A 14,400-nucleotide genomic window follows, 5' to 3' on the forward strand; every position below is an offset into this window, starting at 1 on the left:
ATCGTGCCAATAGCATTTCATCCGATAATATCTTTCCTGTCTTGCCTTCTTAGGAATCCACCAGACAATCTGGTGTTTTAATTCACTGCATAAATAAATATTAATATTTTCAGTGTATAAAATAAATTTATGAGGACTGCAGTCAGCCCTAGATGTGAATTGACATTTTTTTTTTTTTTTACTATTATTTGAAGTAAACTGCATGTGCAACCAAACCAATGTTTTTCGGAATTCGCTATATTATTATTTCACTCATTTACTATTTACAGAAGTTAGGGTAGCCTATATTATTCAGCTAGTGAGTGTCATCAGGTTTATATTTTCCTGCTTTCTTTATAACCACAACCCACGACCTGTTTAAAGATTTTGGGGATCGTGTCTCTGAGCTACTGTAAATCTTATAAAAAATAACGCGCACAGGTGCAATAAATGTGCTGAATTACCTGTATACATAGAAGTAGCTTTTACAAGTAGTGTTTCTGCATTAATTTCTAAATTTATAAAATTAACATTTTGCCTCATACCCGTGGAAAAGAAACACTTTGGCTTCGCCTGCAATATAATTTGGGCGAATAGACAGGCCTGTCGAAAATTTTAGGTTTTAATTTTTACACTTCAGCTGCATACACACAAAAAAAAAATCATGTCTCAAAACAACAATGTCATTCGGTTTCTGTTTTTATATTATGGTCAAGTTAAGTCCAGCACTCAAGTTTATCCCATTTTACGGTATGGAAAATAGTTCATATCCGAAGAAATAGAGAGTACACCACGCGATATAGCCTACTTTGTAAAGTTTTCCCTAAAAATATTGCCCCTTCCCCAAGCAAAAACTGAAATTACGCCCCTGTTTTAAACGTATTGCTTTTACTGCATCTTCCTCCACTTTCTTTCTTCAAGAAAGGAAGACAGTACACACATCTGGACTGGATACACCGCGATGTAGTCACTAAAATTGCTGTCATCGATTGTTGGACTTTACGTCCGTCTTTAAATGAATATTAATGGACTACTGACAACTCTTGAGAGGAGACGATGTTAATTGACGTAACAAATCGATATGTTTACCATAGGAGATAGTCTCTATTCGCCTTGCTGTTTTCTTCGGTGGTGTAATGCTAGTCTTGGATCCGAGGTTCACGGATTCAAACCAGTCTAAGGCGATGGATTTTAAATTGTGATAATATTCTTAGCATGGTTTCTTCCGAGCTGGAGGTAGCCTATAACTGTCGGTCCTGTGTTGCAGTGTTCCGAATGGATGGCTGCAGACAAAATTTGTCGACCATTTCTCCTCTACGTTGAAATTAAACTTTGAAGTTTAAGTAGTTAAATGATATACTGACAATACCCATAGGTTCATTATTACGAATCATTAAATAACATACCACATAGGTTTTAAAATTAAATGTATCTTCCTGTGCCCAGTGTTTATGGGCTAATTCACACGGGGATAGTTTACAGGAGTCAAGTGCTTGGAGTAAGTCGACTTTCCTTCAACTTTCCCCGTATGATATGGTCGAGACAGTCAAGTTGTACTTGGCGGTCAAGCAGAATTTGAGTTGACGACCCGTCAACTTTTGTGTCCACTTTCCCGTCACGTGACCAACTTGACTCCACCACTTCCCGCGTGTGAATGCGAACTTGTAGCAACTTGGCAAGTAGAAAGTTTGTAGTTTTAGGCCTATTGTCGAAGTAAATTAATAATAATTAATAATGAGCGCCCCTAAGTGGAATTCCAACGATATCATAAAGTTTTTGGAAGTGTATGAGAAGTATGAAATTCTATGGAATATACGTGACAAAGAATACCTCAATAAAAACAAGCTGGAATTATTATTCCAGAAACTAGTCAGTGAACTCATGGAACAAGGTTTCGAAAACATAGACGTAGAAGTGGTTCGAAAAAGTTAAAAACACTTAAAACAGGACTCATTCTGAGATGTTTCCTGTATTCTGCAGGACCTTCTTCAGCTAATTCTTTCAACAAGGTATTGGATGCACCATGCATAATTCTTCTACGAATCCATTTCTTAACCCATGTTCTCTTTTCCTTTTTTTAAAGAATATTTTGTAATTCATACAATAACAAGGCGCCAATTAGCTGCACACATGTTTGAATATGTGCTGGTGGCATCTTCAGTTTCACCAAACTAAAAATGCCAGTTCACTATTGATTTTTATTAACTATAACAGAATACAAGAATTCAAACACCACTGCGAATACAACATTCAGCGCGCGCTTTTTTTTCAAGCATGGTTTCAAGTTTAATGTCTCCGTGTGATCACAAATATAACATCAAGTTTAGAGGCTGCAAGCACTTGACTCCTGTAAACTATCCCCGTGTGACTCGGGTTTATGCCTGTAATTCTCTCGCTTCCATCACATCAATAATATCCTCCAGCCATGTTTTATTATGTCTTATATTTTTTCCTTCCTAGTTTTGACCCATTCTAAACTCCTCTGACGCAGTATTGCATCCGTCCTAATCATGCCACGTCTGTGACTCAAGTTCTAGCACGCTGGTCTTCCATCCAGGCGGCCCGGGTTCGATCTTTGGCAAGTTCGTGATGGAATTTTGTGGTGGACAAAGATGTTGCGTAGGGTTTTTCTCGGAATACTTCTATTTCCCTTTATTATTCCATCAACACACTCCAAATCTACCTCCACCTTCTCATTTCATTTAGTAGATTTTTACGACGTTTTATCAACAGCTTAGGTTATTTAGGGTCTGAATGAGATGAAGGTGATAATGTCGGTAAAATGAGTCCGATGTCCAACACCGAAAGTTACCGAGCATTTACTCATATTGGGTTGAGGGAAAACCCCGGAAAAAACCTCAACCAGGGAACTTTCCCCGACCGGGAATCGAACCCGAGCCACCTGGTTTCGCGGCTAGACGCGCTAACCGTTACTCATCAGGTGTGGACCTCATTTCATTTATCATCGGCAATAGTACAAATAGGCTGGGGCGAAATCTTGGGGCTAGTACGAGTTTCCGATGCTTATATAGGAAGGTCTTGGGGCTTCGGACCCCTGGGGCTTAATCAAGTTACTCGTATGCGGATGGGATCTGGCTCTATCAGGGGACGAGACAGGATGGTCCATCTGTCAGCGTCATGCCACCCAGGTCACCTACCAGTCAGACGTGGACAACCATCGCATATGTAGGGCACACAATGGACCAAAGAATGCCTGAGTGTACGGAGCCCTAGTAAAAGCCAACCATCATATTCAAATAGTGTCCAAACCATTATATTTATTTATGTTCCAGAAATTCTATAACATAATTTTTTAATTCATCTTTTCTATAGCTTATAACATCGTGCTGACCACCTTAAAAAGTCAATTTCGTATTCCATGTTTCTGCACTGTAAGTTATTGTACAGGGCAGCATTTTATTTTTACTTCAATTTTTATTGTACCTGAGTTTTTGAATGTACTTCACTCCCACCTCTTCTACTAGTAAACTTCCAACCGTTCACGACACAGAGCCGAGGGCGCGTAAGCAGTACTGAGTTAGTGAGTATTGTACGTTCCAGAAATATGTTCGCGTTTTCCAGTGACGAAAGAGCTTTCAATATTGAATCATATTTTCGCACAGGTACTGTCGTCCATTTGCCTACGTCGCATCCCGGTTTCCCCCACCTGCTTCTGTTCGCCCCTCTGTTAAGTCAGCTATCTTAGCTCTCTTCTGAAAACATTAATTTCTGTTAGGAATTGGACGTCTACGTAATATTATACAAGTGTTTAGAATAACTTAAATAAAAGGGCCTCGTTAAGTAAGTAACTGTCACGTGATCCCCCCTTTCTACGACCATGCGACAAAACCACTTGAACGGACAGTAGATAGCATTTCTGAGTAATTTTATCTTTTCGGATCGGGCAGAAGTGGAGATTGAATTTATAGTACGTAAGTACTCTTTTATAGAGTAGGTACAGAATTATTTCAACATGAGTCACTCGTACGAAGGAAGAAACTGGTAATTGGAATTAGGTACAATAGTCTATAGTGCGATAATATGCACAAAAGAACTGAAGCCTGTATCGAAATGAACGGCCACCATTTTCTAAAATGTGTTTAAATATCCATATTATGATTATTTTTCAATTTAACTTCATTCTCTATATTGTACGCTAATGTGCTGTAACAGTTCAATATACACTGCATAATGAATACGTCCGAATGGATAGCTCAGTTCGTGAGTAAAAACACTAAAAGTGTTAATACAGTACTGTATATTGATTAAACAAAACCCCAATGAAAATTATCAAACTCAAAATTGCGATATTTCCTAGTTTACATAAATGGATGAACTACTTTTCTTTCCTCCTATACCTAGTAAAGTGATTTGTATTTTACGCCAGTATCATCGAACTCCAGTCTGGAAGGGGTAGCAAAGGGTGTTTCCTGTTTCAATCGTTAATAGAAAGGTATAGCCAGGTTAATATTAAAAATGTTAGTAAAAATAAAATGATGTCCCTGTACTTCTCACTGTTTATTAATAAATAAGGATTTTAGTTTCTTTAAGTATTTGTTTATCACAAAAAATTCCTTTCACCATTGCTATTGAGACCGACCTTTAATTTATTCTCTTTGTTATTTTAGAATCATTGTTTCATTTGTAACTTAGAATCCCAAATATTTTTAGGGCTACACAGTCTCTAATTAAAGATATTAAAAGTGTAATTAAGTAATTACTGCTTTACCTTCCGTTGACAGTCTCAAATATTGAAGAAGTAACTTACCAAAGTAGTTTAAGACTTCAAAACTGTGATTAAGCAATTACATTATTCTTCAGTTTACAGTCTGTATTAATGTTTAATGGGGAGTTAAGGGGTAGTCTGCATTGGGGCATTAACACCCAGGCCTGCGCTAAATACAATCTCGCTATCATAATTCCATCGGCGCTAAATAATCTAGTAGCTGATACAGTGTCGTTAAAAAAGAAATAAAAAATTGATAAAGGCTTCCTGAAGATTTCTCAAGTCAAAAATGTTGACGGGGCTGCTGGAATTTTGTATATTCACAATTTCATTTCATCATATTTTTCTGGCAATAAACATTATTATTATTATTATTATTATTATTATTATTATTATTATTATTATTTAACTCAGCATACGCTTGTGTCTAATTATGGAGGTAGCCTATATTAATGCAGTTTTAAAAGACTAGGTTTGTATCTTAATTTCTGTATATTGACATAAAATATGGTATTTCTCATTCAGAGTGTTTAATGCACTAACTAAAAACTACTGCTGTTGAATAATTATATGAGGAGCTCATTTTCAAAACGTCTCTTGTCCACCTGATAACGAAAATGAGCTTCCTCTGTCCATGCATTCTTCGACTGTAACTCTACATACAACTATCATGATTTCCGAACGCCCTCTAAAAACCACTAAAATCTTATGTTAAAAGAGACTACTGGAATCAAACTGACTTTTGTCCACAACAAAATTGCGACAAAATCTTAGTTCCAGCTTTGGAATCAGAGTCTCATGCTTTCATTTGGTTCTAAATGCTCCCAACCTCTTTGGTTCAATAATGTCTCTTGCCTAGCTGGTAGGAAATTTTAGACCTAAAAACGTTTTTTATGATTTCCCAGAAAGTTATGGGAATGGACAAGAGTCGTTTTGAAAATAAGCTCCTCATTTTTATGAACGTCTCACTATGGCAACTCCGGAATTTCTTTCCAAACACATACATGACATTCTTTATCATCAGAGCACACATTCTTATCGCATTTCCGCGTTAAAATAACTGTTCATAACGACATAACAGAAAGCACAACTTTGAGTTTCATTCACATCCCGAAAAATATTCTTGGCATGTTACAGTATGTTAAAAGCAAATATCCTCGGGCATTCTAACTTTAGTTCACATACCATGCATTTGTTCAATTTCTTGCAGTAGCATTCCAGACTTCTTAATAAATATTCCAACGACGTTTGTGATAATTAAATATCGATAAGACTGCATTTTAATCTCGTGGAACGTCATGTACTCATAACGTAATAGAACACAACACACCATTTGTCTCAGACATTAACATGTATTTCCTGACTCTCTGCCTTGCACATTGGACGTTGAACAGAGATAAAAATATTGAAATTACGTAACTTAAAGAGAGGACTTTCATCTCATAATCGTATTCGAGTATAGTGTACGATAGACACAGTACTAAATTTAAAAGAAGTAGTTTTAAATTATTTTATACGTTAGTTAAAATAACAGTACTGAATCCAAAGAAATGAACTAGATAGTTCGACAAGGGATGTCCTTTATCAGCCATATTATTTAATTTGTTCATTAACGATCCCATCCAGGAATAACAAACCGTTTTCATTGAAGATTTTATTTTAGCAAGTAAAACTTCAAACTCAATACTGTTTTACTTGATAAATTAATTATATATTTTCGTGTAATGGCTTGTATAAGTTTTACTAAAACAAATATTATGACATATAATAATTTGTTATTGTATTCTATATCATACGCGAGCTTTTTCGCCAGTTGGCATCTTGAGGCATAATTTGCAATATCTAAATGTTTGCTCACATTCTGGGAGCCTGTCCTCATGGAGAACTACTGAGGAATAGTCGTCACCACAAGATTCGAACCCTCCTAGCATCGGCCCTACGAGGAAAAGACTACCAAGTAGAGGAGGAGGTCCATGGTTTGTCCAGAAATGGATCTACAAGGCGCATTGACATCATCGCTATCCCGACAAGATCAACAAGCGGATTCATAATTGATCCAACTGTAAGGATGGAAACATACGAAAATCAACCTGCTGAGGTACATCAGGAAAAATGCGACATATACGACCCCCACTATACCATATTATAAGGAAAAATATCATCTAACGTCGATCGAAGTTATTGGATTACTGATTGGGGCTAGAGGAACCATCACAAAAAGATTCGCGCATTTTTGTAAGCAGTTTGGTCTAGGACAAACTCTTGTCACTGAAGTATCTATGTCTGCAGTGAAGGGATATATAAAAATCCTAAGAAACCATCTCTACAGTTATATAGATTGAGCTCTTTGCTATGGCGATCTGCTCACTTAAGTTGGGTCTTGCAACTAGTGCTAAATAGACGACTGTGATCATCCAATAGCTAATAGATACTAGGAAATTTTATGTTTCTTCTGGAATTATTGATGTTTTGTTTAGTCTTTTCCAATTATTTCTAATTGTGCTATTTCTTATTCTTTTTCTTCTCCATTCTTTTATTTTTTTTTCCATTATAACAACAATTTTATGGTAAGCTTTGTCTTCTAGGCAGCCTTCAGTTGGAGGAAGCTGAATAAAATTTATTCGAAATAAAAATTAGCAAAATATTATAAAGTAGCAATTTACTATCTTCCTTCCCCATTTTTCTCCCAACACTCAGATCTCTCTCATTTTTCTCATTCGACTATTTTTACAATAAATCGACGTGATAAAGTTCTTTCTTACATTTTACAACACAATGGTTTACAATATTACTTCGTAACATTTTAACTTGTGTTTTATATCAAATTTTAGTTATAAGCTTACAGCAAATTACATTGTATTAAAAAAAATATGAGCCACTATGACATCCTTTCTTGCAATAGAGCCTTACTGAGAAACTTAGCAAGAACTTGACAACAAAGTACGCAAGTCAAAATTCCATACAGTCTGGACAATCTGCCAATTTTCTGTCTGTTTTTAATTTATTAAGCTAAAAGGAAGTAAACGATATATTAGCCGTTAATAGTGGAAATACAAAATGTGTAATTCTATTTTATTTTATCTTTAACAGATAACAATGAATCCCTGGAGGAGCTTCCTTCTCAGCTGCAGAGTTGTGAAACGTTCTTACAGTACACTGATCTCCCAACGTGAACTAGCATTGAAGATTAGAAATGGTTCTCGCTGCTTTTCAACTCAGGGACAGAATGTCATCACATCCCCGTATCCAAACGTTACGATACCGAACATCACTCTCGTTGACCTGGTCTGGGATATGGTAGACAAGTTTCCCGACTACCCGGCACTGGTAAGAAATTACAATTATCATTATTATTATTACTACAATGTTCGAAGTACTGGGTGTTCAGTTCAAAGTGTGTCATGGCTCGCTGTATGCCGTCATGTGGCTAGCCGATGAGCCTAGAGAATTCAATCTTCCTACACTTCCGCAGAGGTGTATAACCTATGAGTCAGAGAAGTTGCCTAGCAAGTACGGCGTTCATTCTGAAGAGTACGTACCGATACGTACGGTAACGCCGGTAGTGGCAGGAATGTGAACTGTTTGGAAATACGTACTGTCGGTATATGGGGAGAGGGTTAAGACGATTACTTACGTATTTGTTGACATTAACTTCGACGGTCAACATGGACACGGAGCATTTGATTTGTGTTATGGAATGTTACCGTACGCAACCGATGATAACAAATACCCTGCGTACGACTTGCAGGCGCAAAACATAGTTCGAAAGAGGTTATGGTAGCACACAGATCGTACAGGCCGCCATCTGTTGCTACGACGTTCAAGTTATACCGTACACGTTCTCAAGTTCAGATTGAAGAACGCCTTAAATAATAGGCAACTTCTCTAACATATAAGCTGAAACTCGCTTCAAATCGGTGACCCAACAACAGTGACGTCATGACACACTTTGAAATGAACACCCAGTATATTACTCACATATGAAGAGTCTACTGCAAGAATGATGGATGTCACTTTTTTGTCGAAAATGAACCGAGACTGTCAATGCATAGCTTAAGACATAAAGAATGTACATACAGAGTTATATGGCATTAACACTGATAGTCATTGTCCAGTAATGATTGGAAAATCAGTTAAGCTTTGAGCCCTAAGCATTTCAAACTTTCAATTGCTTCTCCTGCAAAAATGTATTCCAAATGACATCCATCATTCTTGCAGTAGACTCTTCATATCTGATTGATTAGGACTATGAAAATAAGTTTATAAACAATAATGTGCACGTTTTTGTTTTAATTGAACGCTAATACATATGAATTTTTCATTTATGAATGCTCGTGACGTCAAAATGGTTCCGATGAATGCTGAATTTTAGAACGATTTAATGGAATAAAAGAGCAGAAGATTGTTTATGCTCGACCATGCCGAAATGTAGTAATTATACACCTGGTAGTAGCCCTTTAATCCACCTCATTAAAGCACACCTATTCATTATAAGTCAGTTGTTCAGCCAATGAGAAATAACCATTGTACCGTTATAAAACCGCAAGTATCGATTATTCTCGGATATGCAATCGAAAGACAATTAGCGAAAAGTCACGGAGACTGGAAATCCAATACTGTCGCAGAAGGTTATGTTCTGTTACTATAATAATTACCGTTAATTGTAAATAATATTCAAATAAATTCAATTTGTCATCTCGTTTTTCAATTCTAAATCAATTTCCAGGTTATATCAAGACTAATCTTCATGTTATTCTCTAGATTATATCAAGGTCAATGACATTCATGGCTCGGAAAAAATCAATACTTTCGCGTCTGCGCACATCTCACAATTCAGGTCAGTTCCGCTCCTCACTTACATAACCATAACATGAATGCTTATGAATAATTTCAAGTTAGAAATATGGTCGAGCATAAAAAGTCGTATGAAACTTGCCTATAATGGTAATTAAGACGCTCGTATGAAAAGTATGAAACTCGCTTGCGCACGTTTCATAAACAAACATACTCGCGTCTTAATTACTACCATTATAGGCTCGTTGCATAATGTACTAATAGCCCACCCAGAGCAGTGAGTCCACCAACGCCCAGACATTAATATAGGCTATGATCTCCTTGTATTTGTTTGCACATTAGAAACACAATTAGTTATTTTTTCCGGGCATTTTTAGCCTTTTCCGCGCTTTGGTCCCACACCTACCGACAGGGGGAAAAATTGTCAGCCAGTGTAAGACGGTGCTTTCCGGAAGGATGTGTTTTGCTAACCCTAGGTAAATTTCCATAGATTTAGGGAAATATATACACGTCATAGGGAAATAGGAAAACTAGGCTTGATTCTAGGGAAATTATTTGGATCTCTTTTTGAGATTTTCTCGCTCATAAGACTTATTTCCTGATTGAAAGTGTACAGTAGTGGCAAAAATAATCGGACCAACCCTTGTAGCTGATTTCAGAGCCTTGTTCACTCCAGAGCACGATAGACTGGTAACTAAGACTTTCCTGGTTCTAATTCTGCCTGGGAAGGAAACTTTTTTTTGTTCCTTATTCAAATTTATTCCCAATACTTTTCGATTGCAGTGATATTTTACTACTTAATTAACTTATTATTCCCAGAACATGAATCTTACCAGCAATCGAAAAGCATTTGGAATAAATTTGAATAAGGAACAAAAAAAAAGTTTCCTTCCCAGGCAGGATTCGAACCATGAAAGTCTTAGTTACCAGTCTATCTGCTCTGGAGTGAACAAGGCTCTGAAATCAGATACAAGGGTCGTTCCGGTTTTTTTTTTGCCCCTAATGTACGTCAATTTTTTTTTCTAAAAAGAACTGTCATTTGAATGAAGTTAATTTGAAAAACATGACGTAATTAGTAATTCATATTCTGCTCTTGATAAAACAGGTATGTCAATTGCTACATTAGCAGCTGAATTTCTTTCTTGTATAAATGACGTTGACAGGAAATGGCGATTATTGCACACTACTACTATTCCTAAAACACATAAATATATGTATGTGGAAGCTTTTAGGGAGGAAATTGCTCAGGTAAAGAAAATAACATTACACTGGCATTTCCACTCCTTGTTAATCTTGCTCAGCATATTTTGATATTACTACAAGCTACTGCTTCTGTGAAGAGAGTGTTTTCATCTACAATAAACAATATAAAAACAAATATAATGACTAAACTTGCTAGCTCAACAATAATTTGAGGCCAATTGCAAAATAGGGAAATAATATAAATCTGTCTTTGTTAACAGTCTTACTAATAAACCGTGTATAGTTTTTATACGAGACTTATACAGAGTTGAGACAAAAAACGTTACTAATAAACCGTGAATAAGCTATGGACGTATAAATAGGCTGTAACTATACAATGGGAATTGCTTTGCAGTAGTTATATACACGAAACCCCTTGTTTAAGTGTTATATATAGCGAAAAAATGGCTGCCCTCTAACAGCTGTTCGTATCGACTGTCATTTTATGGCCTTGTAACCACAGAAGAACAAACCAAAGATCATAGAATTATTAGAATAATATTGCTGTAGCTTGTACTCTTTGACCAAAATGTAGTGTGGTAATCGATTAGAGCCAGTTGTACTATCGATATTTAACACGCCACACTACAGCGCTCTACCGGATGCAATAGAGAACCTCAGATATTCTATTAACTTTCGTAACGAAGTAATGACGAAACTATGACGTAGCTGTGTAACAGTCATACTGTTATACACGACGTATGTAGTGATTATTAGTAAGGAATTTACACACGACTTATAAACGAGCTACTCATTGTATAAGTATAAGACAGTTAAACGTCTGTATATAGAGTTTTTATTAGTAAGACCGTAAGAGTTTTATAACAAAAAGGGCATGAAATAAAAAAATCTGGTAAGTTTATTCTGTTTCTTACAAAATTTTCTATTTTTTTTTTTTTTTTTCGTTTTGTATAAAACAAAACCTACTGTTGAATAAATACTGTAATTGGCCTTCACAATTGCAATAATTGATTTTTGTTTGCCGTTTTTAGGGAAATTTAGTTATTTTAAGGGAGAAAAGCAATGGCTAGGGAAATTCCAGCGCACGACGTTGGCAACATTTGGACGGATGACAGTCCGTCGTAAAGATGATTGATGGTATGTTCAAGCGTAGTGATTCAGGTTTATAGAACGGATGTGGAAGCCGTTCGTGGCCCTTACAGTTTGTACTTTCCTATCATTCGACTGGAGAGATTTGAGAAATAAAGAAACACAAGTCATGATAGTCAGCTGTTGGGATATTAGTTCACGTCCTTTTTCGGCTTTCGTCTTAAAAAATTTTCAATGGCACTCTGAAAATCGAAGTGAGACAGGTTTGGAGCTCGCAAAGACATTTCTCAATCCCAATTTCCCTTGCAAGGACGCATTTTTGCGTACCTTTTAAATGTCTTCCATCCCATTTCCCCCCATTCATTCATGTTTTTAAAAAAAGTCATAAATATATTTCGTAGGCTATATGGATTTTATAAATATACATGAACATCAAGTAAAATAGACTGCGGTGTTAAAAAGTGCATAATATTGTAGCCTATTTAATTACTTTAATTAGAGTATAAATCTTTCACGCAATTAGTGGGATTTCCTGTTAACTTTTTTGTGAGGTTTTTCCAATTGCAAGACGAATGTCAGGCAATCCACGGTATATCCTCTGTCTCATCTCGCTGTTACCTATTCCGTCGACGCTGCATAACATGCAGTTAAATAATTTATTAAAAATAATGGTTACCTTTGTAATTGTAATTTTATACTTCGTTTAATGCGAAAGTACGGACATGTTACAATTAACTGTTTTCTTCTTTTTTTTTTAATATTTAGAATGTGTAACATAAACTAAGTTTATAGTTGAACGCACGTGTTCACAGGTATGTGGCATAACTGGTCGTGGATATACATACGCTGAATCCCGTGTCATTGCGCGTCGCTTCGCGGCATCCCTACATAAAGCAGGGTTCCGAAGTGGCGATGTGTTGGCCCTAGCACTTTACAACTGTCCTGAGTTTCACCTTGTTTTGCTTGGAGCAATTGAAGCTGGAATGATTGTTACCACTATCAACCCAGAATATACACCAGGTAACGGTTTTACTTCCTAGATTTTTAAGTGTCGTATTTCTTGGCGTAATGGGTACCAATGAGCAACAAATTTCAATGTTTGTTTTGCAATTGAATGAAAATAGGTGATTTTGTGTAATTATCTATTGTATAATTCTGGTCTGAAATACAGAATTTTCTTCTACGTAATGTTTTTTCTAGAAATTTGTTTTTAAATTCGCCACAAAAATGCATTAATCAGGGCTAATGTAAATATTATCGTAACTATTTATGACATAGTTCATCAAGGTTGAAATTAAAATATAACTTAAAAATAACTATGCTGAATTTAAAAAATGACCTACATATAGTAAAAATGTTTTCGGTTAACATGATAAAATATGGAAAAGAAATATTTATTTATTTATTTATTTATTTATTTATTTATTTATGTATTTATTTATTTACTTATTTACTTAGTTCCTTTCTTAGTTATTTAATTATTTAATTATTTATTTATTTATTTAATTATTTATTTATTCATCTTGATTACACAACTTTTAACACTATATTACTTCGGAATATATGCATTATATGTTTTTCTCGTGTTAAATATTACTGTATCTGGTACTTATTAATTTATTTATTAATTTTATCTATTTATTAATTTTATTTATTTATTTATTTATTTATTTATTTATTTATTTATTAAATTTATTTATTAATTAAATTTATTTATTCATTTTATTTCATTTTACTTTAGTTTATATTTTTATTTTAATTTAAATTTAGTTATTTACTTACTTATTTATTTATCAGGTTTCACAATGTCCTAAGATATCTTCCTGTACCCATTTTCAGGATTCTATAGCCTTTTTTCACTCTTCTCTATTTTGCCATGCCCCATCTTTCAATTCCCTTTCTCTCATTGTCCTAATTATTCCTCGTGTCCATGTTAGTTTTGCTATTCCCCTCTCCCTTTTCCCCGTTGGAATCCATTCATACATCTTCTCCTGAGCCCACACCTGTGGAGTAACGGTTAGCGCGTCTGGCCGCGAAACCAGGTAGCCCGGGTTCGATTCCCGGTTGGGGCAAGTTACCTGATTGAGGTTTTTTCGGGATTTTCCCTCAACTCAATATGAGCAAATGCTGGGTAACTATCGGTGCTGGACCCCGGACTCATTTCACCGAAATTATCACCTAAGATGTTGATAAAGCGTCGTAAAATAACCTACTAAAAATCTTATTAGCAATCTATCTTCTGTCATCCTCTTCATATGAACAAACCATCGTAAATGTTTTGTTTTTATGGATTCTACTAGCGATTCTTGCACATTTTTTTCTCTTATAACGTTATTTCTAATTTTGTTCTTCCTTGATACTCTTGTAGATTTTATTTGTATTTAAAAAGAAGTTTAACAAGACCTCCACTTGTAACTCACATCAGAATCGTTCTTAATCAGTTGCCAACAATAGTTTGTTAACATTATTAAGTGACCACTTTCCTCTGTATAGTTTTTTCATGACCGCAATATCTTGATGACCACTTTCTGCGTGTTCACCACTCACAGTGCCCAGGTTGAAGGGTAGAAGTCCAATTGGAATGTGGGAAATTGGGAAATGTATATAAC

At 35.5% G+C, this 14,400-nt stretch overlaps 1 protein-coding gene across 3 annotated transcripts in view; it reads left to right on the forward strand.

Moving 5' to 3' along the window:
* LOC138701983 (uncharacterized) overlaps positions 1–14,400 on the forward strand; it is a 33,870-nt gene that overhangs the window by 2,061 nt on the left and 17,409 nt on the right. For 2 of the 3 annotated variants that reach the window (XM_069829414.1, XM_069829413.1), the window contains exons 2-3: positions 7,796–8,032; positions 12,604–12,811. In XM_069829414.1, the coding sequence (XP_069685515.1) occupies positions 7,802–8,032; positions 12,604–12,811 (439 nt within the window). In that variant the 5' untranslated portion in view covers positions 7,796–7,801. Of the gene's footprint in view, positions 1–6,536; positions 6,804–7,795; positions 8,033–12,603; positions 12,812–14,400 lie in introns of those variants that run through there. The other variant, XM_069829412.1, reaches the window with a different exon arrangement.

Source organism: Periplaneta americana, chromosome 6 (assembly GCF_040183065.1).
Source record: "Periplaneta americana isolate PAMFEO1 chromosome 6, P.americana_PAMFEO1_priV1, whole genome shotgun sequence".
NCBI lineage: Eukaryota > Metazoa > Arthropoda > Insecta > Blattodea > Blattidae > Periplaneta > Periplaneta americana.